Source organism: Hemibagrus wyckioides, linkage group LG13 (genome assembly GCF_019097595.1).
Source record: "Hemibagrus wyckioides isolate EC202008001 linkage group LG13, SWU_Hwy_1.0, whole genome shotgun sequence".
Classification (NCBI taxonomy): domain Eukaryota; kingdom Metazoa; phylum Chordata; class Actinopteri; order Siluriformes; family Bagridae; genus Hemibagrus; species Hemibagrus wyckioides.
The window spans coordinates 19,453,630-19,478,661 of record NC_080722.1 but is presented as its reverse complement, the minus strand read 5'-3'; the positions used below and the strand labels follow the sequence as shown (position 1 = coordinate 19,478,661).

General features: G+C 43.3%; 2 protein-coding genes across 3 annotated transcripts; one reads left to right on the top strand and one right to left on the bottom strand.

Moving 5' to 3' along the window:
- The first annotated feature begins 11 nt into the window (after positions 1-11).
- On the top strand, positions 12-22,112 carry waplb (WAPL cohesin release factor b). Of its 2 annotated transcripts, none has more exons than XM_058406578.1 (20): positions 12-111; positions 1,248-1,738; positions 6,130-6,775; positions 6,882-7,171; positions 7,864-7,985; positions 9,931-10,026; positions 10,305-10,466; positions 10,665-10,801; positions 10,911-11,022; positions 11,650-11,877; positions 12,540-12,651; positions 13,196-13,293; positions 13,980-14,056; positions 15,807-15,964; positions 16,049-16,164; positions 16,323-16,487; positions 17,383-17,590; positions 17,720-17,808; positions 20,397-20,492; positions 20,615-22,112. In XM_058406578.1, the coding sequence occupies exons 2-20, from the start codon at positions 1,270-1,272 to the stop codon at positions 20,678-20,680; spliced, it is 3,447 nt and encodes a 1,148-aa protein (XP_058262561.1). In that variant the 5' UTR covers positions 12-111; positions 1,248-1,269; the 3' UTR covers positions 20,681-22,112. The 2 variants fall into 2 exon arrangements, with proteins under 2 accessions (XP_058262561.1, XP_058262560.1); XM_058406577.1 differs by having other exon boundaries at positions 6,882-7,195.
- Positions 22,113-22,246: 134 nt separating this feature from the next.
- On the bottom strand, positions 22,247-22,729 carry atoh1c (atonal bHLH transcription factor 1c). Its single transcript, XM_058406371.1, has one exon. The coding sequence runs from the start codon at positions 22,727-22,729 to the stop codon at positions 22,247-22,249; it is 483 nt and encodes a 160-aa protein (XP_058262354.1).
- Between the last annotated feature and the right edge of the window lie 2,303 nt (positions 22,730-25,032).

Genomic DNA, 25,032 nt, shown 5'->3' with positions numbered 1-25,032 from the left:
TTGACGTTGCTAGCGAAAGGGCAAAAAAGGAGGGAGGAACTCGAATGGAGGCCGTCGGTGTTGAAGAATCGATACAATCGACTGAGAAAGCTGCTTTAAAAAACTGCAATAGTACGTTGTAATATTTCGGTATTTGAGCCGGTTCGCCTCTGTACAGTTTACCGACTCGCCGTTCCTTTCCCGGGAGCTTTCTGTAGACTGGTTTTGGGGAGCAGTTTCTTCTTGTTTATATTGTGCAGAACCCGAGATCTGGAGCAGGAGGCCCGTCGCGCGACTGACAGTTGGGTAATGTAGCGCGAGCTCAGCTAATGCTAAGCTACCTGCTTAGCGCGCGAGAGCCTCGCAAACTTATAAAGCTGAGCGCAGTGGTCATTTTTTAAAAAAATTGTGTATTCGACCTCGGTATATTAGGATTCGTTAACGATATAAAGACTGATCGATACATTCTCGTGGAGTTGTAGCACAAATACATAGCTACGGGCAAAGTTGGCTAACTTCATACACAGCTAGCTAATAGGCTAAGGAGCTAATGAATTAGCCGCTAGCATGTTTTTACAAGCTCGCCTGGTTTGTGTGTACTTGTTGAGGGGGGAAAAAAATGGAATGTCGTTGACTCCTGTCGCCTTTCCCCTGTGTCGGAGAATCGGTGTAGAACTAAACAATGGATATTTGATAATATTTTAATATTTCGATGCGGGAAAATAGCCTTGTGTTTTTACCTTCGGTGTTTTTCCAGGAGTTTAACAAGCTCGGATTTAGCTAAACAAAGCTAACTAGCTGTAGCTAAACACTACTTCTAATAAGCGCTGAAGTTAGCCGAGTCGTTTTAGCATGGCCGTGGTTAGCTAGCCATGTTTTTTTTTCTAAAACAACAATAATGTTTTCGAGTACAGTATCCGAAGAGTTGCCCTTGGTCGCTAGAGACCGGGATTTCTCTGCTTAAATCTGGGTGTAGCTGTTGGTCCTCATCGCTAACTTTGTGCTGGTGTTCTTAATAATATAGGCTTCATTTGTGAAGTCTTGTGTGTGTGTGTGTGTGTGTGTGTGTGTCCTGAGCTGCCGTTAGACCCCGTTGCTGATGTGTGTTGAGTGTTAAAGCTGCTAACTAGTGTCAAATAAGGTGTTGTAGATGTTTCTGTGACGTTTTGTTTACTAAACAGGGAGCTGAAATTTCTCCATCAGCTCCGGGATGTTTCTGTAATATGAATTTGTTTGTGGTGGTGTTTTGTCTTTCCTTCTCTGTGTAGAGAATATGAAACGGTCTTCACAATGACGTCTCGAATCGTGAAAACCTACAGCCGCAAGGCGGGAGACGGGACGTCCAAGTTCGACGAGGTTCTGTCCAATAAGCGTGCCACGCTTAGCACCAAATGGGGAGAGACCACTTACAAAGCCCAGCTGGGTTCCAAAAGACCCGGCATGAAGGCCGACCGACCGGACCGGACCAAGAAGCCTAAGATGGCGGAGGACGACGGGTCAGAGGACCCGTTCGGTTTCGACAGCGACGACGAGTCAAAGCCAGTGTCGTCACGTAACTTGTCCAAGTCCCCGGCCAAGCTGGGCTCTGCAGAAGCCGGTCTGACCCTGGAGCCGAACAGCAGAGTGAACCAGCCTGCCAGCGTGGAGGCGGCGGCACCCAGCCGGCCCCTGCACCGCACCTCGTCCATGCTGAGTGGGGAGAAGAGTGCCGTTCGGGTACCGGAGGACTCAGGGAAGTTCTTCAGCAGCTCCACATCAGGTATGAAGTGTGTTATATTTAACTTAAGGTTAAGAACTGCACTGAGTGAGAAACATCAAAACCTCTATTGATTCACCACAGCATGCACAATACTGGAAAAAAAATAAATGGTGATCCAAGAGATGGATGGAATCACATGTCTGATTTAGAGATCAGATGACATCATAAAGCTTCCTATTGTATGTAAAAGTCTAAATAGCTGTATGAGTTTAAAGACATGCTTGTTAAAGGAAGTTGGAAAAATGTAGAAATAGCTGGGTTAAATGTTGAACAACTGGGCGCAAGTGTATCAGCCGAACGTAGTTTGGAGCGGATTGTGTGATGCAGCATGCTTTACATCTGCTGTAGTGAAGATCTACTGCTCGTAAATGTCAATCCATTTAAATAAAAACTTTATATTAATATTTGGATTATTTTAAAATGTGCTGTCATTTAGACAGTGTGTGTGTTTTTCCCTCCCTATGGCTGTTAGGAATGAGTGACAGTTAGCTGTTGTAGATCAGACCCAAACACAGCGCCCCCTCTGGGAGCATCAGACTTGTCCCGAAACGCTCAGTGACATTTTCCTGACAGGAAGTGGCATGTTTGGCAGCGTTACAGGGTTGCAGGTGACAGCAGGCTCAGACCCACAGCACCGGCAGTGTGTGATAAGCGCATCAGCGTTAATTAACCACTACAGAGAAAAACCTGACGGTTCTCTCCTGGTCAGAACACCGGCAGCTGGCTGCTTTGGCGCTGGTGATGCACAGAGCGCACAGTTCGGGTCAGCTTTGAGCCTGGTCTCATGTAGCAGTCATAGTAATTAGCATAGATGGAGATATTTGAGAGAAAACTATTTCAAGCACGTGTGTTGTTAGACGATTGGTTTGATCACAATCACTGTATTTCACTCATGTTGGTGGTTTGAAATGAGATGCGAACACTTGTGGTACTTACTTTAGAATGAGAGATGTTACCCAGTTTAGCACTCAGATGACTTCAAGCCTTCTTGCTTCCAAACTGACGTTTTAAAAAAGGCTGGGCGCCCAAAGGCCTCGGAGCCCAGCAGACCCACAAATGGGTTTCTCCTGGGCTTATTTTACATTTCCGCTCCACCACAACTGGTATTTCAGTTTGCCTCCTCTCCGGGGTGTGAGATAATTATCTGGCCGATTGAGTCGCCGATTAGCTGGAACACAGTTTCAGAACACAGGCATACACACAAGTGGTGTTGATGTTAAAGAAGAGGATTTAAGGTGGGCTCAGCAGTCTTATTTTAGATTTCAGCCCAAGTTGTATTTATATAAGTATACCGAAGCAAAGCAAACTTTTAACATTTCTACTACACCTTCTGTTGTCCAGATCCCTATCAGGCTTGGGGGAATTGATAGATACTTGGAATCAGCCTGTGATTTCCGATATTATGAGGTCGGATGATTAAAATGTCTTTGGGATATCGTGGAGTCTGCAGCTTTAAGATGAACAAAATGACCTTCTGTCCGACTTCAGAGCAGAGCAATGAAACATCTTTCAGTGAAGGATCTTATCTTCCATGCTGCTAAACAGATAATCCAGAATGTCTTTAATATCAAAACGGCAACTAGGTTCGTAGTAAGAAAATGAAGCAGCATGTTGTTTATCAGTGCGACTTTACATCATTTTATATCATTGCTTTATTTGGAATCTTTCATTCATATCATTTTATAATATATTTAATGAGAAGTTACAGCAGTGAGTAATGGATTATCTTAATTCACAGTCCATATTTTAGTTTTGTAAATTTCCTGACCTTTTTTTCTGCTAAACGCTGACCTTGTAACCAGCAGTTTTTTTTTTAGGTAATACCAGGTCACACCCCACTCCTTTTTTCTACTAATCACTGCTGTTTTTATGGCACACAAACACACACAAGCGTATATATACAGTATCTCACAAAAGTGAGTACAGCCCTCACATTTTTGTAAATATTTTATTATATCTTTTCATGTGGCAACACTGAAGAAATGACACTCTGCTACAATGTAAAGTAGTGAGTGTCCAGCCTGTATAACAGTGTCAATTTGCTGTCCCCTCAAAATAACTCAACACAGCCATTAAGGTCTAAACCGTTGGCAACAAAAATGAGTACACCCCTAAGTGGAAATGTCCAAATTGGCCCCAATTAGCCATTTACCCTCCCCGGGGTCATGTGACTTGTTGATGTTCAGGTGTGAATGGAGAGCAGGTGTGTTAAATTTGGTGTTATCGCTCTCACACTCTCTCATACTGGTCACTGGAAGTTCAACATGGCACCTCATGGCTAAGAACTCTCCGAGGATCTGAAAAAAAGAATTGTTGCTCTACATAAAGATGGCCTAGGCTATAAGAAGATTGCCAAGACCCTGAAACTGAGCTGCAGCATGGTGGGCAAGACCATACAGCAGTTTTACAGGACAGGTTCCACTCAGAACAGGCCTTGCCATGGTCCACCAGAAGAAGTTAAGTGCCTGTGCTCAGCGTCATATCTGGAGGTTGTCTTTGGGAAATAGACGTATGAGTGCTGCCAGCATTGCTGCAGAGGTTGAAGGGGGTGGGGGTTCAGCCTGTCGGTGCTCAGACCATACACTGCATACTACATCAAATTGGTCTGCATGGCTGTCGTCCCAGAAGGAAGCCTCTACTAAAGATGATGCACAAGAAAGCCCGTATACAGTTTGCTGAAGACAAGCAGATTAAGGACATGGATTACTGGAATCATGTCCTGTGGTCCGATGAGACCAAGATAAACTTATTTGGTTCAGATGGTGTCAAGCGTGTGTGGCGGCAACCAGGCGAGGAGTACAAAGACAAGTGTGTCTTGCCTACAGTCAAGCATGGTGGTGGGAGTGTCATGGTCTGGGCCTGCATGAGTGCTGCCGGCACTGGGGAGCTACAGTTCATTGAGGGAACCATGAATGCCAACATGTACTGTGACATACTGAAGCAGAGCATGATCCCCTCCTTTCGGAGACTGGGCCGCAGGGCAGTATTCCAACATGATAACAACCCCCAACACACCTCCAAGACGACCACTGCCTTGCTACAGAAGCTGAGGGTAAAGGTGATGGACTGGCCAGGACTTCAGACCTAAACCCTATTGAGCATCTGTGGGGCATTCTCAAACAGAAGGTGGGGGAGCGCAAGGTCTCTAACATCCACCAGCTCTGTGATGTCATCATGGAGGAGTGGAAGAGGACTCCAGTGGCAACCTGTGAAGCTCTGGTGAACTCCATGCCCAAGAGGGTTAAGGCAGTGCTGGAAAATAATGGTGGGCACACAAAATATTGACATGTTGGGCCCAATTTGGACATTTCCACTTTTGTGTACTCACTTTTGTTGCCAGCAGTTTAGACATTAATGGCTGTGTTGAGTTATTTTGAGGGGACAGCAAATTGACACTGTTATACAGGCTGTACACTCACTACTTTACACTGGAGCAGAGTGTCATTTCTTCAGTGTTGTCACATGAAACGATATAATAAAATATTTACAAAAATGTGAGGGCTGTACTCACTTTTGTGAGATACTGTGTATATATACACTTGTGTGTTTGTGTGCCATAAAAACAGCAGTGATTAGTAGAAAAAAGGAGTGGGGTGTGACCAGGTATTACCTAAAAAAAAAAAAAAAACGCTGGTTACAAGGTCAGCGTTTAGCAGAAAAAAAAGGTCAGGAAATTTACAAAACTAAAATCTGGACTGTGAACTGTGTGTGTAATATATATATATATATATATATATATATATATATATATATATATATATATATATATATATATATATATATATATATATATATATATATATATATATATATATATATATATATATATATATATATACACATGCACACAATACATGTGACAGGTTTGTGTAGAATTTTAGGCTGTACTTTAGTGTGAGTCAGACTGCCTCCCCAGCATGACTGTTTTGACTCTCTGGGCAGTAATTGTTGTTTTGTGCTTTCTTCAAGACAGTTACACTTAAGCGCTGACCTCTGAGGTGTATTATTCAGCTTTATTTTTCCAGCTTGGAAAGATTAGCAGTTGCTGTGCCCTCGAAGACATTCCTTCTGTTTTTAGGCCGGCAGTGATGACATGTTTTGACTGGGTAGAGTTATCATCATTCTTAAAAGCACTTTGTGTTTGTGTGTATTTTTTGATCAGAGTAAATGTTTGTCTTCGAGGGGCTGTGAGCCTGTATAGAGACACCAATTTATTCCTTTGTATTTTTCTTTTTAAATCAATGCGTTTTCCTGCTAATGAAATTTACATTTCAATTTAGTTACAGTTACAGCGCGTGTTTAATGCAGAGAGTGTCTGTGGTCCGGGAGACTTTCCAGTGCACAATTTCAGAAAATCACAAACAAATTGTTGCTTGTGTATCTCTTATCAGGCAAGACCCACAGCTGGTCCAGTGAAAACTCGGAACGTCACAGCTACTCGTGGTACAAAAATGCTTCAGAGAGCGACCGCAAACCGCTCGCCCAGACCACCACCCTGAAGTCAGAAAAATCCGAAGACAAGGATTCGTTTGACGCATGGGGTGCTATTGTCGGACTGGGGTCTCGCTCCACGTCGCCTTTCTCAGCCTCTAGAGACCCACCCTCTAGCACATGGACCTTTGGCAGCAGCCTCCTGACCAAACCCCTTGCCGAAACCCGTGTCATCGAGGTTGGCCAGGGAGACCTGGATCTTCCTATGGAACCTTCAGAATCAGAAGACCACTCACAGTCGCTGCTCAGGACCTCCAACTGCAGGACGTACTGCAGACCTAACAAAAGCAAGCCATCTGCCTTTGGAGGCACATCGAACAGCGACAGTGCGGGATCGACGAAGACCGGTGACGGTGAAGGAAAGAGCCGGGGCAGGACGAGGGACTATACGGTACTGCACCCGTCCAGTATGTCTGCCTGCAACGTCACCATTCAGGACTCCATGGAGCGGGGAATGGAGGAGTACACGCCAAACGCCCAGGCGGCCGATCCGGGAGAGGCCGGGAGGCTAAGGAAGAAAGCTGAGCCCGAGACCAAACCTGCCAGGTAACGCAACAGAAACTCTATAGAGAGAGATGGATATGTATGCACATGTATCTCAGAATCCAGAACAATTTTCTTTACAGTGCTGTGTTTATTTTGGTTTTATCAGGTCCAGATCCACACAGAGCAAGACCAAAAAGGAGAGCAAGCTGGATCTCTTTGGTTTTGACGACGGAGACGCTCCCTTTGCAGAAGGAGACCCCGTCTGTTCAGGCAGCTCCAACTACAAGATCAAATACTTCGGCTTTGACGAGCTGAGCGACAGTGACGGGGACGAGGACGAGGACGAGGACAGGCCGAGGAAGACCAAGAGGATGGCCAACGTACCAGCTGAAGTTTCCAGAGTGGCTAATGTAGACTTTTCTCGACCCAAACCATCTCAGGAGAACAGCAGCACAGGTCAGAAACTCTGCCTCAAGGGAGGTCAGTGTGCCCACACACACACACATACACGCACACTGATGTGGTATAACTGCAGCGTCAACATGGCTAGGGGTGTTATGATCCGGTTGGTATAAAAGGGAATGATGGAGATTGATTCTTCTCTGCATTATCCTTCAAAAAGGATCCTTCAGTGGATCACAAATCAATCAGAGAACATTAAATCTCATCTCAGATTCAGTCATATCCCTCGCCTCAGAATCCAGACTCTGTAGTGTGATGTGAAAGCACCCACAGAGTGAGCTTACATAGCCGGCTTCTGACCATTTACTCTTAGTTTCAGGTCCCAAATTACCTTCAACTTTCATGAACTTTCTTATCAAGACGGATCTGTACACATCACTCAGATTATTACCAGGGGATTTATTACCGCTATTTGGTGTGTTGCAGGGTGAAGTGTGTGTGTGTCCTTCCTCAGCAGGCTTTATCCATTATCTCAGGGTTAATTGCTTTCCTCTGGTACCCTTTTACTGAGCGTGATTTATGATTTGTGGGAATATCATTTTTACTTCTTTATTTTCTCCATCATTATTTCACTTTTAGGGGGAAGTGTTAAAGTACCTGAGGGAACTAAAAGTAAGCCCCACATTTTTTGTCTTTGTTGTATCCTGAGAGATTTATGTATCTTTTTTGTTGTTGTTGAAATGAAGATCCTCTGGAGATGCCTGAGGTAAACTCACGCACCACACCTGAGGTGACAAAGAGGCCTCAAGTCAAACCTCAGGAGAAAGCCAAGGAGAGCAGCAGGAGGATCTTCAGTGGACCCAAACGGGTAAAGCTCTCAGATTTAACCTCCATCAGGCTAATCACCATGATTAAAATATCGATCAGCCTTCTGTTTCTGCTGCAAGTGTAATACGTTACAAGCAGATTAAGGGTGGTTTGTGTTTGTGAAGACATTGTAAAGTGATGTCTTGATAACTATCAGATTCGCCTTTCTCACAAAAAAAAAAAAGAAGTAGAAAAGCATTGCTCTTCAGCTTTTTTTCCCTCGTCCTTGGTCTACAGTTCTGCTCCATTCTTCATGTTTATTGCTGCTTTCCTTCAAACTGAGGCAGAAGCGTTGACGTGACCATTATCTCCTTCAGACTTTAGTGCTTCATTATTCAATTTTATGCTCGGTTTAAAAGCATTTAATTCATTTGGATGCTCTTTTATTTGTTTTCTTCCATTTTATGTGCAGCCCTATTTGCTAGGATTACAGTATTAATATAGTACCACACAGGTGGTTGCTCTTTAGCAAGTGATGTTTGGCGATGCACAAGCCATTAATTCAGAATTTCACAGTACATAAATACATTCAAGACAACTGATACAGCTGAAAGCATTACATGCTTCAAACGGATAAAAGAATAGTGATGGTGTTTAATTAAGTAATGGGTAAGAGGAATAAAACGCTTTGGCACGTGCTGTTAGAGGAACTTACAGTTACTTAGACAGTAACTCTGCATCATCACATCATCCTGTTGTTGATTATTTCCCCAAAACAGCACCACACCCATTGTTTTATTTGTATTTATTGTTTAAATGATTTCTGGCATGTGCATAATTGTGCCCCATATCAATATTGGAGTATAGCTAATGGGGGGTGACAGGGTTGACTAACGCTAACCTTCCTGGCTAGGCGTGGATCAAATTTGGGTGTATTCCAAATCACTGCAGCCCATGAAAGGCACTTGAGGAGAGCTAGTTAATTAGTGCAAATGAAACCGGCCTCCCACGGAGCGGCACTTGTGGGGCCAAGCCGCTCCTGTGCCTCTCTTCATTGGTGTTTAATAACCCAGCTGCAGGTCTGCTGGGTGTAAATCCCACTGCGGTTGCCAGGTTGTTCTTTTCTCCCCCTGCTGACCTCATTGTGCCTAACTTGGCAGCCCATCTTCAGTCAGTTCCCACTGTTTGAGTGGTCCTGGCGTCCGCTTCCGCTGTTATTCCCGCAGCAGTTCCTCCTCTCTGCTCTTCTCCTGACTCTTAATGACCTCTGAGCTCAGCACATTCAAACGAGGCAGGAGGATGCAGAGCCTCCTTAATGAGTTTTAATTAGAGACTCATTTCGAGGGGAGACAAGGAAAAATAATAGACTCAGGGATGCAGAAAAAAGCTCCTTTAGCTCCACTGTGCATCTTAAAGTATGCCAGGCTTTATGTTTGTGTTAATGCTGAAATTGTTGAGACTTGGATTTGTTTCATTTACTGGTTTGTGCTTAATCCTTAAAGTGAGTTCTGCAAGAGCTGGCAGTGTCTGTGTTGCACTGATAAATTTGTCCTGCACTATTAATCCTTTTGTGTCTCATTCTAATTAAAAACAAACATTCAGATTGCTCTTACTTCTTAGCACCAAAACTGATCTATGGACTTAGGAAAAAAATGTCTTGTTTTGTAATGGTGGTGCAACGTGCTTTACTGCCTCAGTTAGTGCCATAGACTTATTATTGTATTACATGTATCATTGAACCTAGTGGTCAAATGTGAACAGCAACAAGCGCTAATACCAGCCCCTTGAGGCAGGAATCACATGGTCTTGTGTTCACTCTAATGGAAATACAGACAGGATTTTTGCCCCAATTTAATCTTATTGTTTAAGGCCTGTGAGTTGGAGAACTTCACATTTCTGATACACAAAAAAATAATAGTGATCCTGTGTAAGGTCTGCAGAGTGTGATGTCGAGCAGCTTAATTCCAGTTGTGTGTTAAAATGACTGTGTGTGTTTGTCTCTGCAGTCTCCTACTAAAGCTGTGTATAATGCAAGACACTGGAACCAACCAGAAACTGAAGAGCTGCCTCCTCCTCCTCCATCTGCATCACAGGCCGCTCCGGTCAGTCTCACACACACACACACACACACACATACACACACACACGGTATAGGCTTCTCTATACACCTGCTTCTTCTGTGTTTTGCGTTCAGTCTTTCTACCACTGTTATGTAAACACTTACCCCTACTCCGAGAGCTGTGTGCATATCACACTCACTCCTTTTCTTTCTTTGTGTTTTCTGGCCTGTCTTTCTTTCTCTCCAGACAGTGTACAATGTGTGCTGGATTCACAGTGTTGAGTGTGTTCATTCTCTCACCTCTCCTCCTTCCCCTTTCAGGCCACTTCTGGTAGCAGTAAAGAGTCGAACTCGCACAAGGGAGACGAGGGTGTGTTCAAGACTCCGCCCCTGCCGCCAAAAGTTACCAAATCGGTCACCGTGCCCACTGAGCCTTACCAGGACGTCGTCACTGCACTGAAATGCCGGAAAGAGCACAAAGAGGTGAGGGAGATACCCATTCCATCATGTAATCACAGATTTACACTGCAGACTCAAAATGTCTATCACTTTCAAAGTTAAATACCATTTATTGCAATTTAAATAAACTTCACCTAGATGGAACACCTTGTCACCTTAAGACATTAATGTGTATCATAAGTGCTTTGCCTTAGAGGAAGATTTTCTATTCCTGTTCTGCAGTTATATACAGTGGTGCAGCACGTAAAGCACTTCAACGATGTGGTGGAGTTCGGAGAGAACCAGGAGTTCACGGACGACTTCGAGTACCTGGCAACAGGCCTCAAGAGCGGCCAGCCTCTCAACACTCGCTGCCTTAGGTAATCTGAAAGAGAGAGAAACTTTCACCACCATGACAGGATGATGGATGATGATGAATACTAATGGATTATCTAAGTGATGGATCTGAACGTGTGTGTGTGTCTGCAGTGTTATAAGCCTGGCGACACGCTGCGCTCTTCCCAGCTTCCGCATGCACCTGAGGGCCCGGGGCAAAGTGGCACAAGTCTTTAAGACCCTCAATGATGCCCCCCAGCACCCTGTAAGACCATCACACACCAGTCTTAAATCAGTTGTTTGGCTCATGGCCATTCCTCCACATTATTTGTCTGATTTTAATTTATGTTTGTAATCGTGGGCAAATTTCTGTCATGTAAGAGAAATAGAAAATTGATTATTGGCCTTTAACCGCACATGCTTAAGTGTTTTATTCGATCCAAAATGAATTACAACCTACGTATAAGGGCTTAGAAGTCAACAATGTGACCTCTGCCTGCTATGGAGTGCTGTAAGGTTATCTGTGCACACACTGACTTCCTGAGAGTGATTAGCATTCCCTAGTGTTTTAATCATCCCCAGAGCTGGAGTTGTGTTTTCTCTAATGCTAATGAGTCCATGGACCTCGAATAAGAGTTGATTCTATCAGAGACCCGATAAAAAGCAGAACAAACACAAGTGAGCAAACTGTGATAGGCAATGGAATAAAAATACTACCGTTAAAAAAAGACGCACTGTGATTAGGGGAAATTATTAGAAGAACAGAAACGGAGCCTTTAATCCAGCTAACCTGATTCACACTCCAGTTTGTGTGTCTCTTTTTTTTTGGACACCATATCCTGTTTTACATTTTCTTTCCCTCTCACTCTCTCACACACGCTCACGTTAACAGAACCTCGCTCTATGCACGGCATCCCTGATGTACATCTTGAGTCGCGACCGTTTGAACATGGACCTGGATCGGGCCAGTCTGGAGCTGATGATTCGCCTGCTGGAGCTCGAGCAAGACAAAACAGCAGACAGCCATCTTTCCGCCAAGGAGATGAGCAAAGTGAAGGAGCGGATCCGCAAGCTCTGCGAGACGGTGCACAACAAGCACCTTGACCTGGAGAACATCACGGTACCACTTATCGCACATTATGCTTGCGGTTAATCTTGCAGTAGAAGGTTTCTAAATTCTAAAATGAAGAAGTGTAACTTTATCTTGTGCTTTAATGCACAGTGAATAAAGTTCAGTCTGCCCTGCGATCGTCAATCACAATGAATGCAACACAGAGATGTGTTTTTAAATGTGAATTGAATGTTAAGAGCCTATATGTATTCTTTCTGGACACGTGTCTTTAAATCCCATGAAAGATCTCAAATACAATAAAGTATATGTACATTTGAAAAAAAAGATATTAAAAGCCCTGTCACAGCAGCGCACTCCAGTCGTGTATATCTCTCTGGAAACTGTTATCTGCCCTCTTCTGCATACATGACCTCTGAGTGTGTTGCTCAGTGTTTAGTGATGCAGCCTTAGCTGTTGCTATAGAAACCAAAAATGTAATAGAACATTGCATTAATAGATATTGGTGATTTACAGATGCGCTGCTGTTAAAGAAAATTATTCAACACCTTCTGACTAATCAGAACCCAGAACTCGGCAGCACTGTATAGTAAACCTGTAGTGTATTGCCCGGCACATAGGTTTATTTAAATAATTCATCTCTAGTAAATGAACCTCATGCATATGGCGTACTTTAGTTTGCATTGTTTTAATGTGTGTGTGCGTGTGTGCAGACGGGGCATCTGGCCATGGAAACGCTGTTATCACTAACATCAAAAAGAGCGGGAGACTGGTTCAAAGAGGAGCTCCGGTTACTGGGAGGACTGGACCACATCGTAGATAAGGGTTTGTGTAGATCTTTTCAGTCATTATATATAAAGGTGGCACTCTTTCTTTTATTTATACTCACCTTGAGCATGAGCTGATACAGATACCCATCCAGCAGAACAATGCAGTCAGTCCTCTTTCTGTTTAAACATTCACACTTCCCAAAAAAAAGTCTTTTCCAAACCCAATTTCAAACAGTTCCATTGTTATAGGATCAGATTCAATCCATTCTTTCTTTCTTATTTATTTATTTATTTATTTATTTATTTTTGCCACCATCAGCCAAATTCTGATCCTGGGTATCGTATTGATCTATTCCATTTAATGTGTAATATCTGTTAATATTGGGTTTGTATTAGACTTGAGTTATCGTGTATAAATACACAATTGCAGTACACGCGGATGCAGCAGCTCTTATCCTTATCTCTCCGGCTGCCTTTGTGGGTTTTTTCTTTTCTCGCAGTGACTGTAAATCATTGAGTATACTGTGATAAATCTGGCTAGTTATAGCAGGCTGGGGAATGTGTGTGACAGTTGTTTTGTATGCTCATACCTCCTGCAGTGAAAGAGTGTGTGGAGAACCTGAGCTGCGAGGATGATAAGGAGAATCTGGTGGCCTCACTGTGGGGTGCTGAGAGGTGTCTGCGCGTTCTGGAGAGTGTAAGTAACACTCCTACACACTGTGAAAACCGAAAGATACTTTAGAGTTGAAGAAGTTCAATTCTGAACAACAGAGAAAAAATATTTTCTGTGAAGGCATACACAGGACAAGTGTACTATAGATACAGCATTTGTGCGAGTTTGACAAGGGCCAATCAAAAGTGCTCCAAGGTAGGAACAGTGGTGAACCGGCGACAGGGTCATGGACAGCCAAGGCTCATTGATGTATGTGGGGAGTGAAGGCTGGCCCGTGTGATCCGATCCAACAGACAAGCTACTGTTGCTCAAATTGCTGAAGTTAATGCTGGTTCTAATAGGAAGGTGTCAGAATAAATAGTGTATGACGGGTCAGGGATGTTTTAGCAGCAAAAGGGGGACCAACACAATATAATGTTATGCCTGTTCAGTGTACAAATCCAGTCGATTGCCAAGATTCTAGTAATGTGCATTGGATGTAAAAGGCAAATGCTGGATTCTGGCTTGTGATTGGTCAGAAGAGAAGGTGCTGGTTTATTTTTCCAATACAGCAGCTCTGACACTAGTGTAGCTTCAAATCACAGTGCTCTAATTATGTTGCTGTCATAGGATCCGAATCAACTGGTTAATGTCCTACCACAGCACCACACACTGTTTTAATCTGTTCTTCACCTTAACCTACTTTTTCTTTTATTTATTTCTGTCTTTAGGTCACTGTGCACAACCCAGAGAACCAGGCCTACCTGATTGCCTACAAAGACTCCCAACTCATTGTCTCTTCGGCTAAGTAAGAGCACCAGGACACACACACACACACACACACACACAGACAGCAGAGTTTGCTGCTTCATCTAAAAAGCACTGCAGGAACACTGGCTAAAAGCTTGCCAAGGTTTTGCAGTGCCAAGTATCTACTGGGTTTGAGTGATTCAGCTCCTGTTTATGAAATGTCTGGATTTAGCTCCCTGAGGTTCATTATAAACTTTTTGGAATTCAGTAGAGCTGCAGGGAGTGTTGGAAAAACAACTGAACAACTTCAATTACCTCTCTATCAGCCATGTTAAAAATAAAACTTCGTAAACACTGCAATGCTGTCTGGAATAAGCATGCCCCTGTAATTGATTTTATTACACCATGATCAGCACACAGTGATGTCTAGGACACAGTAACATTTCACCGTTGTTTCATTTCGGAAGGGCGGATCTAGTTAGGGAGCATTTTTGCCTCCTGCTCGTGCTATTCTAGTAGTTTTACAATATTTTGAGTGTTTAAAATCAGTAAGACGTGGCTTATGTCGATTTAAGAAATGTCATTCTTCTAGATAAATGGTTGCTTCAATGATTAAAATGAGTAAGATTCAAAACATAATCAAACCAATCCTCCAGGTGCTTGGAGCTGCCTGAAGGTTATTGTAAAACCGTGTGTGTGTGCATGCGTTATTCCTGTTCTGGTTTGGCAGATTTGTAGGTTCTTAGACTACACAGTGTAAAACTGTCTCTCTGGTCCTGCACATTAAACACAGTTTATGTTCATGTTAATTATTTAGTAAATTGAGTTGTTTGAAGTTTCTTGTAAGTAAATAAAATATTAATGCACTGTGGTTACAAATAAACCCTAAGTAAATGTAAAGACATAATTTCAGGAGAGAGAGGGGACCTCAATTTTAAACCCATTTGATCTGAGAATTGGGTTTATTATAGCAGCCATGAATTTGGTATTAAGAAGAAAATTAATGGGTCATTCTTGGACGGCTGCAGGATCATTTTCCTCGGGCTTTACCCTGAGACATGAAAATTAATTTCGGATACGCAGGATAAAAGTCCAGTCTCTGTATTTTCCACAGTTATCAGGCAGCAAAGTTTCCTATATAGAATCGACTCTTTGTTGTCACATCGATTAGCGAACCTCTTCCGCTGCTAATGCAATTAGCCACCGGCTTCCCTCTAGCATGGCCTGTGTCAGTCTGTTACACACACACACACGCACAGTATCCCTCAGCTGGCCCTCATTCAGTTCTCCATGCCCAGAAAAACTCTGATGTGTGTTAATATGGACCTCGCTAATACATGAACCCACTCGCCACCATTCTCCATAATTAACAAGACCTTGTTATGCTAATCACATTTTTTAGAAACGGCTGATGTGAAGCCGTCTGTGTTAAACAGCACATGGCCTTATGCTCGTACACGTGCGCGCACACACACACGTTACAGTAAGGACTCAGGGTCTAATAGAGGACAGACTTTGCAGTCTGTGTGTATGTACACATACATACAACAATCAGGCATAGCCGTGACAGTAGCAGCATTGAGCAGTGACAGGTGATTGACACCCTTCTCATCATGGCACCTGTTAGTGGGTGGGATATATTAGGCAGCAAGTGTCCTCAAAGTTTATATATATATATATAAATACACACACACACACACAAACACTTTTGTGTGTTTCATTTAAAATAAACATACCCCCAGTTTCTAGAAATAGCTTTGTGTGTTTGTTCCATGTGTTTTATGTGTAATTGCGTGTGTCTGTGTCAGGGCCCTGCGTCATTGTGAGGAGATGATCCAGCGCTACAGCCGGGATGTGAGCCGGAGCTCGTCAGGGTCATCGCAGCCCCACTGCAGTGTGGGTAAAGCGGTGCAGGACTGCATGAGAGCAGTCATTGGCGTCTTGCTCAATCTCACACATGACAACGGTGAGCTGGAAACATGCACTGTGTACACAGCCAGAAGAAATAAAAAATTCAAAATTATCTGCTGATAATTTTCACTGTGTTTAGAATGGGGAAGCACAAAAACGGGTGAGCAGGATGACCTGATCATCACCGCACTGAACTGTGTGCTCAGAGTGCCTCAGTATCTGCCACAGGAGCAGCGATTCGACATCAGAGTGCTGGTGAGTTGATCAGACAACACCACTCAAATATTTCTAGCAGTGTACGATCATGTGAAGATGGTTATATCATACAAGCAAGTCGAGTGCACACACATTCATGTGACTTAAAATTAATTATTAACGAATGTTTAATGGAGCAATGAACTTTGTGTGTGTAGGGTTTGGGACTACTGATCAACCTGGTGGAGTACAGTGCGAGGAATAGACACTGTCTGGTGGAGATGGAGATGGATGGAGGCGAACTCTGGGACTCCATATGTGTGTCAGACAAAGAGGAGCTGAACACAGAGGGCTCACTGAGTGCCATTGCTGCTCTGGTGAAGGTTGGTCACGTGTACACACACACCCACACACATGTGTAATTACTTTCTTTCACTAATGTTTTACAGTTTTGTATCTTAGCTAGGCAATTACATAGGAATAATAACTCATAAAATGCTTAAGACGTGTCTGTAATATAATTAATTAAAAATACTTCATTTGTTAAACTTTCATTACCCGAGTTACGTTAATTAACACCGCCTTTTGTTGCAATCAAGTAGATTGATTACATATTGTTTATGCTTAGATGATTAGTACACGTGGGGTTTAATCCTGTGTGTTACCAAATCAGAGGGAGCAAATAAATGAAGATTTCCTCCGGGTTCTGGCCTGGCACCTATAAATTCCATAGCTGCTCCTGCTGTCCTGATTCTGCGTCACATGCAGTGTTCCTGGGGTAGTTTCTGGATCCATTATGACTCAAACCAGCTTCAGCAGTTTGTCCTGGTTACTAGAATTTATTTTCTAAAAATATCCCATCGTTTGTCAGAATCCTGAAAAGTTTTTATCGCATACTGTCACTTTTCCACTTTTTTGCACCAGCAGAAGACAGTTGATGTTACAGATGATTAGAAGGATTGATTATGGTACCCTCTAGCTATCATCTCATATCTAGCAGATTCATAGCTAGTGAATCTGCTAACTAACAGTTTAACAGGTTTAGGCTACGAGTTGCTTTAAGAGCCTGTATAAAATCTACATCAAGCAGCTAGCTAGTTTTTGCACAGGAAGGTGTTTCCTGTAACGGACACATTTATTTCTCTAGGTATTTATTTATATATATTTATTTAGGGTTTTTTGGCATCTGTTTGAGCAGCACCTTGTCTCTCAGTGTGATGATGTCCTCCATGTTGTGATCATAAAATCTGATTTCAGTGTAACACTGTGTGTGTGTAGCTGTTCCTCCAGCGTGAGCACGCCGCCGTCCTGGCTGAGGCAGAGACGGATGACTTCATCAACGACGTGCCCACAGAGGCATTGGACCAGAGCGGGGAGTGGCAGGAGACGTCCGGTGAAATCCAGTGGGTGGCGTCGGAGGACAAGGGCACAGATGACCAGAAGAAGAAGAAAGATGAAGATGAAGAGGAGCTGGACCTCAACAAAGGTGAAGAACCAACACATACGCCCAAATGATGCACATGCACACGTTGATTTTTTGTAGTCTGCAAACACTGGCAACATTTTCAGAGAAAGGGCAGTTTCAGTTTGACCTGTGAACTGTTTCTGTCTGTAGCTCTCCAGCATGCAGGGAAGCACATGGAAGACAGCATCGTGGCCTCATATACTGCACTGCTTTTGGGCTGCCTCTGCCAGGGAAGTCCTGTAAGTACACACACACACTCCACATACACTGCTGCAAATGAAAGCTTTTATGTGTTCCCTCTAAGTTGTTGATGGAAATTGCATTGAAAAAGGCATTGAAATGTAGGAGGACTCTTGGGAAGGACATCATATGTGTTTGATGTTATAATGGATAAGTATAGGAACACGAGCACGCACGCGTACACAATTCCGTTGCTGTTACCTTGTTCTTCAGGAACTTTCATGTTTTTGCAGTTCAGCATTTTTCTTTTCTTCTGTGTGTGAGAGAGAAAGCTGCTGCATGACAAGCCACTTATTCCTCGTTTCATCGATGTGGCAATCTGATTCTGAGAACAATATCTGGTTGAAGTCTATAACAGACAGGAAACTCGTACGTTCTCTTCACACCACAGATGAAGGACTTGTGACTGGCAGGTTGGACAGTCAGTATATCTCCACAGTGGTGGAAGGTGATCAGAAGGTGTACAAGGTGTTAAAGATGCACAAATAAAATGGCTAAATGATCCCGCTAAAAGCTAAGCTTCATCTCTGTTGTATACTGAAATGATATTTAAGTCTTTAAATGTAAATGATCAGCATTGAGAAACACTCGGGTGCCATCCATAGCCCCACCACTATTGTGTCTATTTTAGACACATGTATTGTGTTGTATAGGCTTAAAGTCCTTGTAACAAAAACACCTTAAACAGTTTTGCCCCTAATGGTGAGTTCACACTGCACAATTTTGGCCCTGATTTTCAGTCACTGACTCGTTTTGCAAAGTCGCCTACAAATGCCCAAAATCAAGGCAAATCTGAGCTTGTGTACACGAGTGACAATCACGCAGTGAGAATTGCCAAAGATGCGATCTGAGAGAATCGCTGGTGGGTCACCGACGCCCATGAAATATTTGGCATGCTAAATATCTGGACCTGTCTGCGACTCGTGCAGTGTGAAAGGAGTTCTGACTGAAAAATACCTCGGTGATGACCTACACCCAAAGAGAGAGCAAGATACAGGACAGCGGTCAGTTCGGGGAGGAGTTATAGACCACAATATTAGCATGCATGGCTGTGGATGGAGCACAATATTATAGTTTAATAGAGTTTATAGGTTTTTATCAGGAAAAAAATGTCTTTAATATAGTTATATCGGAATAAATACGCTTTACAATAGCATCAAACAGAAATAAAACGAACATTTGCTTGACCAGCCACATCAGCACATTGCAGAATTATTCATTTGGTCAGTTATGCAGAACGCACAATCCTTGTTCCCCCGCACTGACCATTAGGGTGGTGAAATTTTTGCAGGGTTACATTTCCAGTCTCGCGTGAGATCTCAAGTGTGATTTTGCATTATTTTATTCTTATTTCGTACGTTCGGTTGTGAAACGCAGTTTGCGGACCAGAGTGAGTTGTCTGCGATTCTTCCTATTGTGTAGTCATGCAGTTTGAAAGCTCCTGTCACTGATCCATCGTGCAGTGTGAACACAGCAGAGACTGAATGCTCCCTCAGATAGTCGTGCAGTGTGAAGACAACCGTGATCGGATGACTGAAAATCATGCAGTGTGAACCCGGCATAAGCTGACTAATATGTAAATATATGTTTGCTGGTGCAAAAGTAAAGCTGAAATATTGTTAAAACATTTAAAACTGTGTCAGCAGCCATGTCGAGTACATGCGAACACCTGGTGTCTCAGTGCAGAGCCTGTGTTATTTATAGCCTCTGGAAAACATTTCGCATGTTAAACACTTAGAGAAAGTCGTATCTAATTGTTGGCAGTGTAAAGATGATTTGGACGCGTTTCAGTTTGTCTGTGCGTGGATAATTTGCTGACAACAGCAGAATCTCGACGGATGAAAATGTCAGAATGCTTTGTAAATGTTTCATTCTCGTCTTCTGCAGAGCGCCGGTGTACTCCGAATGCCCCGCGTCCGCCCTGGATGCCGTGTAGTTTTCATTTTTTAATCAAATCTTCTGTACGCTCGTAGCTTTCGCATGCAAATTTGCTTTGAAATGAGATTAGGCTTAATTCTTTATTTATCAGTGCAGTCAGGCCTGAGATGTCATCGTGGCAAACAACTGTCGTCTGGCAGACGAGGGGAATTGGAAAAACAGGAATCCTATTAATTAAAAACAAATTATGCCCCACCTCATGCGTTCACTGAATTATAAAAAGCCAAACAGGATCAAGGATATTTAGCTCATTCTTTTTGATCAAATAGCTCGCAGTTGCAGTAAGTACAGCACTAATTAGAAAGTGTAACTGAGATGTAGAATGAGGTTTAACATCTCACCTTTAGTAATGGTTAAATAAGCAAAGGGAAAAAGGCAGAAAAAATAAATAAATAAAAAATAGTGAGACTCCACTCAGTGCTGTGAAGACTCTGTGTCAAGGAAACATGAGACTTGGTGCGAGACTGCGTCAGATCTGCTAGACTCGCTGTTAAACACGTAAAAGCTGAAAGGAATGCTTATTCATTCCAACTTAAATTATACTGTCTGAAGAAATAGCGAAGAAATCTAACGATAAAAACTTGAGTTTATTCGAGGACTAGGATTTTGTTAAAAGAAGAGATGTTAACGTTTGTGTTCTCTCTTCCAGATGAACGTGAGTACTGTGCGAGAGAACCTTCCCAAAGGTGACTTCTCCATAATGACAGAAATGCTGAAGAAGTTCCTAAATTTCATGAATCTCACTGTGAGTACTTCCTATACCTTTCAGCTTTGGTGTGTGTGTGTGTGTGTGTGTGTGTGTGTGTGTGTGTGTGTGTGTGTGTGTGTGTGTGTGTGTATAACCAAGGATTGTGTTTTTATTTCCAGTGTGATGTGGGCACCACAGGCCAGAAGTCGATCTCTCGGGTCATCGATTACCTCGAGCACTGCTAGTGTGTGAGCGGAGGTCCACACACACACACACACACACACACACATTTACACAGATCTACACACACCTGTCCAGACAGAGGAATGCAGAGACCCACCAGCAGCTGGGCGTCAGCAGTCCTGTTCCTTGCTTTTGAAGATCCCAATCGTTGCTATGCTCTGATGATGTCACGTCACAAATCAGCCTTAGAGGAACACGCACGCTTTTTCATTCATTAATCCGTCACTCACCTCGATTTTCCGTCGGAAGCCGAACGATACGACGCCGGTGTAGGAATAAATCTGAGCAGTTCCTCAGTTCAGGTCCAGGATCAGGAATTAAACCTGCAGTAAATTCAGCAGGTTAGAGTTTTGCATCCCTGATATTAGTCTCAAACCTGGCGCAGAATGAGTACACGAATCCGAGCACATACGCGCTAATCATTACCGCGTGGCAGTGTGAAGTTACATGACTAGCGACAGGAGGGCACGGTGTGCTCAGCTTAACCACATAACACCTGGAAGATCTTATGCTGTGTCCCAAGTGCTCAGATGAGGAAAACACACGGTTAGGAACAAGCCAAGTGCTCCGTTCAGCTCCTCTCATCATTTGTTTTTGTGTGGTTTTTTTTTTTTTTTTAAATATATATTAAATAATTTATTTGGATTTAAGGGCGCTGCATGATAAAAAGTGAATGTCAGTATAAAGCCCTTAAAATTTATAACTTTATTATTATTGCCCCATGCCCGCTTTCCTAACAGACACCTTCACAACACGCCTCCAGTTCCAGTTCTGTGTGTTAATGTTTTTCCCTTTCCCTCTTCACACTTTCACACAAATCCATGATGCGTTTATTCCTTCTGTGATAACATTGGAAATGAATTCTCCATCTAGATGTACAGAAAAAGACATACAAGGTGTTTTTATTATTATTATTATTATTATTATTATTTACTTTAGAATCGATGCGTATTATCAAAACGTGTGTTTACTTTTTGTTGCCTGCTGCAAACCTTTTTTTTGTTGGTCGTTTGTCCCTCTACAGAAACGTGTGTGTGTGTGTGTGTATGTGTGTGTTCTGTTAGGGCTGTTCAGTGCGCTAATCATCGCTGTTCTCTTAACTCTGGAAATGAATGGAACCACACAGATGTACATATTTCTGTAAATATTGGCTCTTGGAAATCTAGAATGATAGACTACTTTTCAGAATCGAACCTTATTTTTATTTTATACAGCTTTTTTTTTTGTTTGTTGTTTTTGTTTTTTATTTTTGTTTCTGGTTTTTTTGTTTTTGTCTTTTTGGTTTTTTTTTTTCCTCTCAGTTTTGTTGAGGTCAAATTTAAGCTGCGTCCAAAAGCCAACCACAGGATCCTGGACACTTTGTACCAATTTCAAAAATAATGCCTTTGATTACTTGTATATAATTTTAACTTGAATAAAAAGTTGTTACTTTCATTACTTCTCTTTCAATTCACCACAATGGTTTTTATTTTCTCCTAATATTTTATTGTCTGTACAATTCTCAGCTCAATTTCATTTCTACAAAGTTCCAAAAATATACAACATATAAAGATCTCATTGCCTCATTGCTACTTCATGCCATTGCTCCGTTCCCAAAAGTTCAGCGTTCCTTTGAGCTCATGCCGCGTGAGCGGATCCTCGGTGTGTCCTCCGCAGCACATTTCTGAGTCTCTAGAGTCCTCTTCCACTCTGTCCTCCGCTTTAACGTCGCTGCTCTCCGTTTCCGACATCGTTTCCGGAGATCCCGCTCTGTCCTGTAGCATCTCGCTCAGAGTCCCGATGTAGATCTGTGCCATCTGCAGCGTCTCAGATTTGGAGAGCCTCCGTTCGCTCTGCAGGCGCGGGATGACGCTGCGCAGCCGCTCGAACGCGACGTTCAGTCCCAGCATCCTCCGGCGCTCGCGGGCGTTTGCGGCTAGACGCCGTCTTCTCCGCTCGCATTCTGCGGGAAGGCGGAGTCCAGAGATGCTCCAATCGGGTGTGTTTTTGACGTCCAGGCGACCGTCTGAAAACGCTTCCCGTATGACGAAAGGTCTGCTGTGTCGAGCCATTTCCATCTAACAAATTTTTTTGTCCGTTTGAGGGTGCTGAGGAGGTATTTATGGCCGAAACCCCGCCTTCCTGCTGCGTGTGAGGGGCGTGGTAAAGAAGGGCTCGTGTCTATGGAGTATTCATGACTAGAAAGCGAGCGCTTTAGATAAAGGACAGCGGGGAGTCCATTAGCAGAGTTCATCAAAAGTGGATTAGGCGCGCCTCGCCGATCGCCAAGAGCTCCGTGCCAGCTTGGGGAAGGGGAAGAGCGCCAGAGCTCCGTGGGTGAGCAGGCACGGATCACGCCTCGCCTTTGTAGAGCACGTGGTCCATCACAATGTCCACGAGGACTTCAGAGGCTCCAAAACTGGATGAGAAGTTTTATTAAACCCCGAGGAGGCTCATCTTCCAGCGAAGGTTCCCAATGTTACACAAATCAAATGGACCTACTTACAAATTGTTTGCTCGATTACCGTAAATGGTGCAGTCCTGCGTCAAGTTTGCCTATTTGGGGAAAAAGAAAAGAAAAGCTGCACGCCTTCAGCCAGTGAAGAACGGCTCATTCAGGACCTAATTTGACAGGCAGCATCCTCTGCAGCCTCTAATCCAATTAAACGCTGTACAGTCTGCAGTTTGTAGCGGCCGCCACTTTCATCAAATTAGATAAAAACCGTACACACTCCAGACTCCTCCAGTGCACCCCTGAGAAACAAAAGAGCATTCACTCCAGACATGTGGCTTTTGAGGGTGGAGGAGTAGTAGTAGTAGAAGGAGGAGGAGATGATGGGTGAGAGGTGGGTGACTTTGCTGTGCCTGGCCAGGTCTCGTCCAGGTCTCGGCTCTTTTGGCACACTTCTCATATTAAAACCAGCGAAGCGGCTCATTGAGGCTGAGGATCAAACCGGGTGTCGGAGCAAAACGGAGCTGTGATGAAAACTCAAATTCTGCTCCAAAGGGGGGGGATTAGTGACCGGGATAAACAGGAGAAAAACATTTCTTTTCAGAGCGTGCCAGCAAAGCCTTTTGTTTTTCTTTTTACCTAATCCACAAAGTCCCTCTTGGCATTATGTGTATCAGCAGCGCCACTGAAAATGACCGTGATTCAAAGTGAAAAGCGTTTCCACGAATCACAATATTTCAGAGAATCACTCGTGTGCTGGGAATTGGTGGAAATGTGCACGTGAGGACTAAACCATTGATCCGCCTCATGTTGTATCACTTTCAGTAAGTTCCCGTGACACACGCTGACTACGTTTCAGCTTTATACCAGCTTACGCACCAATTTTATCAACAAATCCGTCAAGTAAGACCACAAAGATTGATCAGGGCAAAAAGTATTGGTGCTCTATGACAGGAGTGTGTTTATGGCAGCTGATGCTGTGCAGTGGCTGAGCTGCATTACTGGATGAGTGAGAGCATGCTGCAGTCAGTCAGTCTGTATATTGTTTCCAGTACATATCAGAACAAAAGCATGTGATTATGAAGAAAATCAGACTCTAAACAATTCAAACTATCAGATATTTAAACCACGCTGGAACATCAGGCTTCTTATTGGTTATAGATAAAATGAGAAGTGAGAGCAGAGGCGAAGCTCAGATTGATTTTCCCTCACCTCTGTCCGCTGCTGTGCTGACTCACTGAGCTTACACTGTATGTGTGTGTGTGTGTGTGTGTGTGTGTGTGTCATTGTCTTGTGCTCCCTGCAGCTACATTTGCTAGTCATCAATTAGGCCGTAACATAAAGGGGTGCGAGTGTGTGTGCGTTCGTTCGTGCTCTCAGCAGCAAATGCTTAATCAGCCATGTCACTCCACTAATGAAAGCTAGGTCTTCTCCATCACATCACCACACTAGCAATGGTGTTCTGTTGTGTGTGTGTGTGTGTGTGTGTGTGAACACATTTCTGCCTGGATAAGTCAGTCCGATCTTAACGTCAAGTGAACTCGAAGCCTTTATTTGGTGTGGGTTTGCCAAGTCTAGCGCTCTCTTCTTGAGGAGTCGGTCATTGTTACGTTGTTCATGGCCTAATTTGTTCCTGATTGATCCTTTGGGCCTGAGTGATCAGGAGAGGAAAGGCGTATTTCACGCCATCTCCTTCTTTCTTTCGTTCCTTTTTATCCTCATTTTATCTCTTGTATGAAAAGAAACGATTGGAAAGAACGAATTTAAGGAAGTTCATTCATTTCCCTTTTTACGTGCTGCTGTTCTGCTCGGTCGTTTGTAACTAACTGCCTCCACAGTTTCCTCTGAAGTGCTACTTCCTAATAATCAAGACACTCCTCACTTCAGCTGTGCTTTCATCGTGTGTGTGTGTGTGTTGGATGA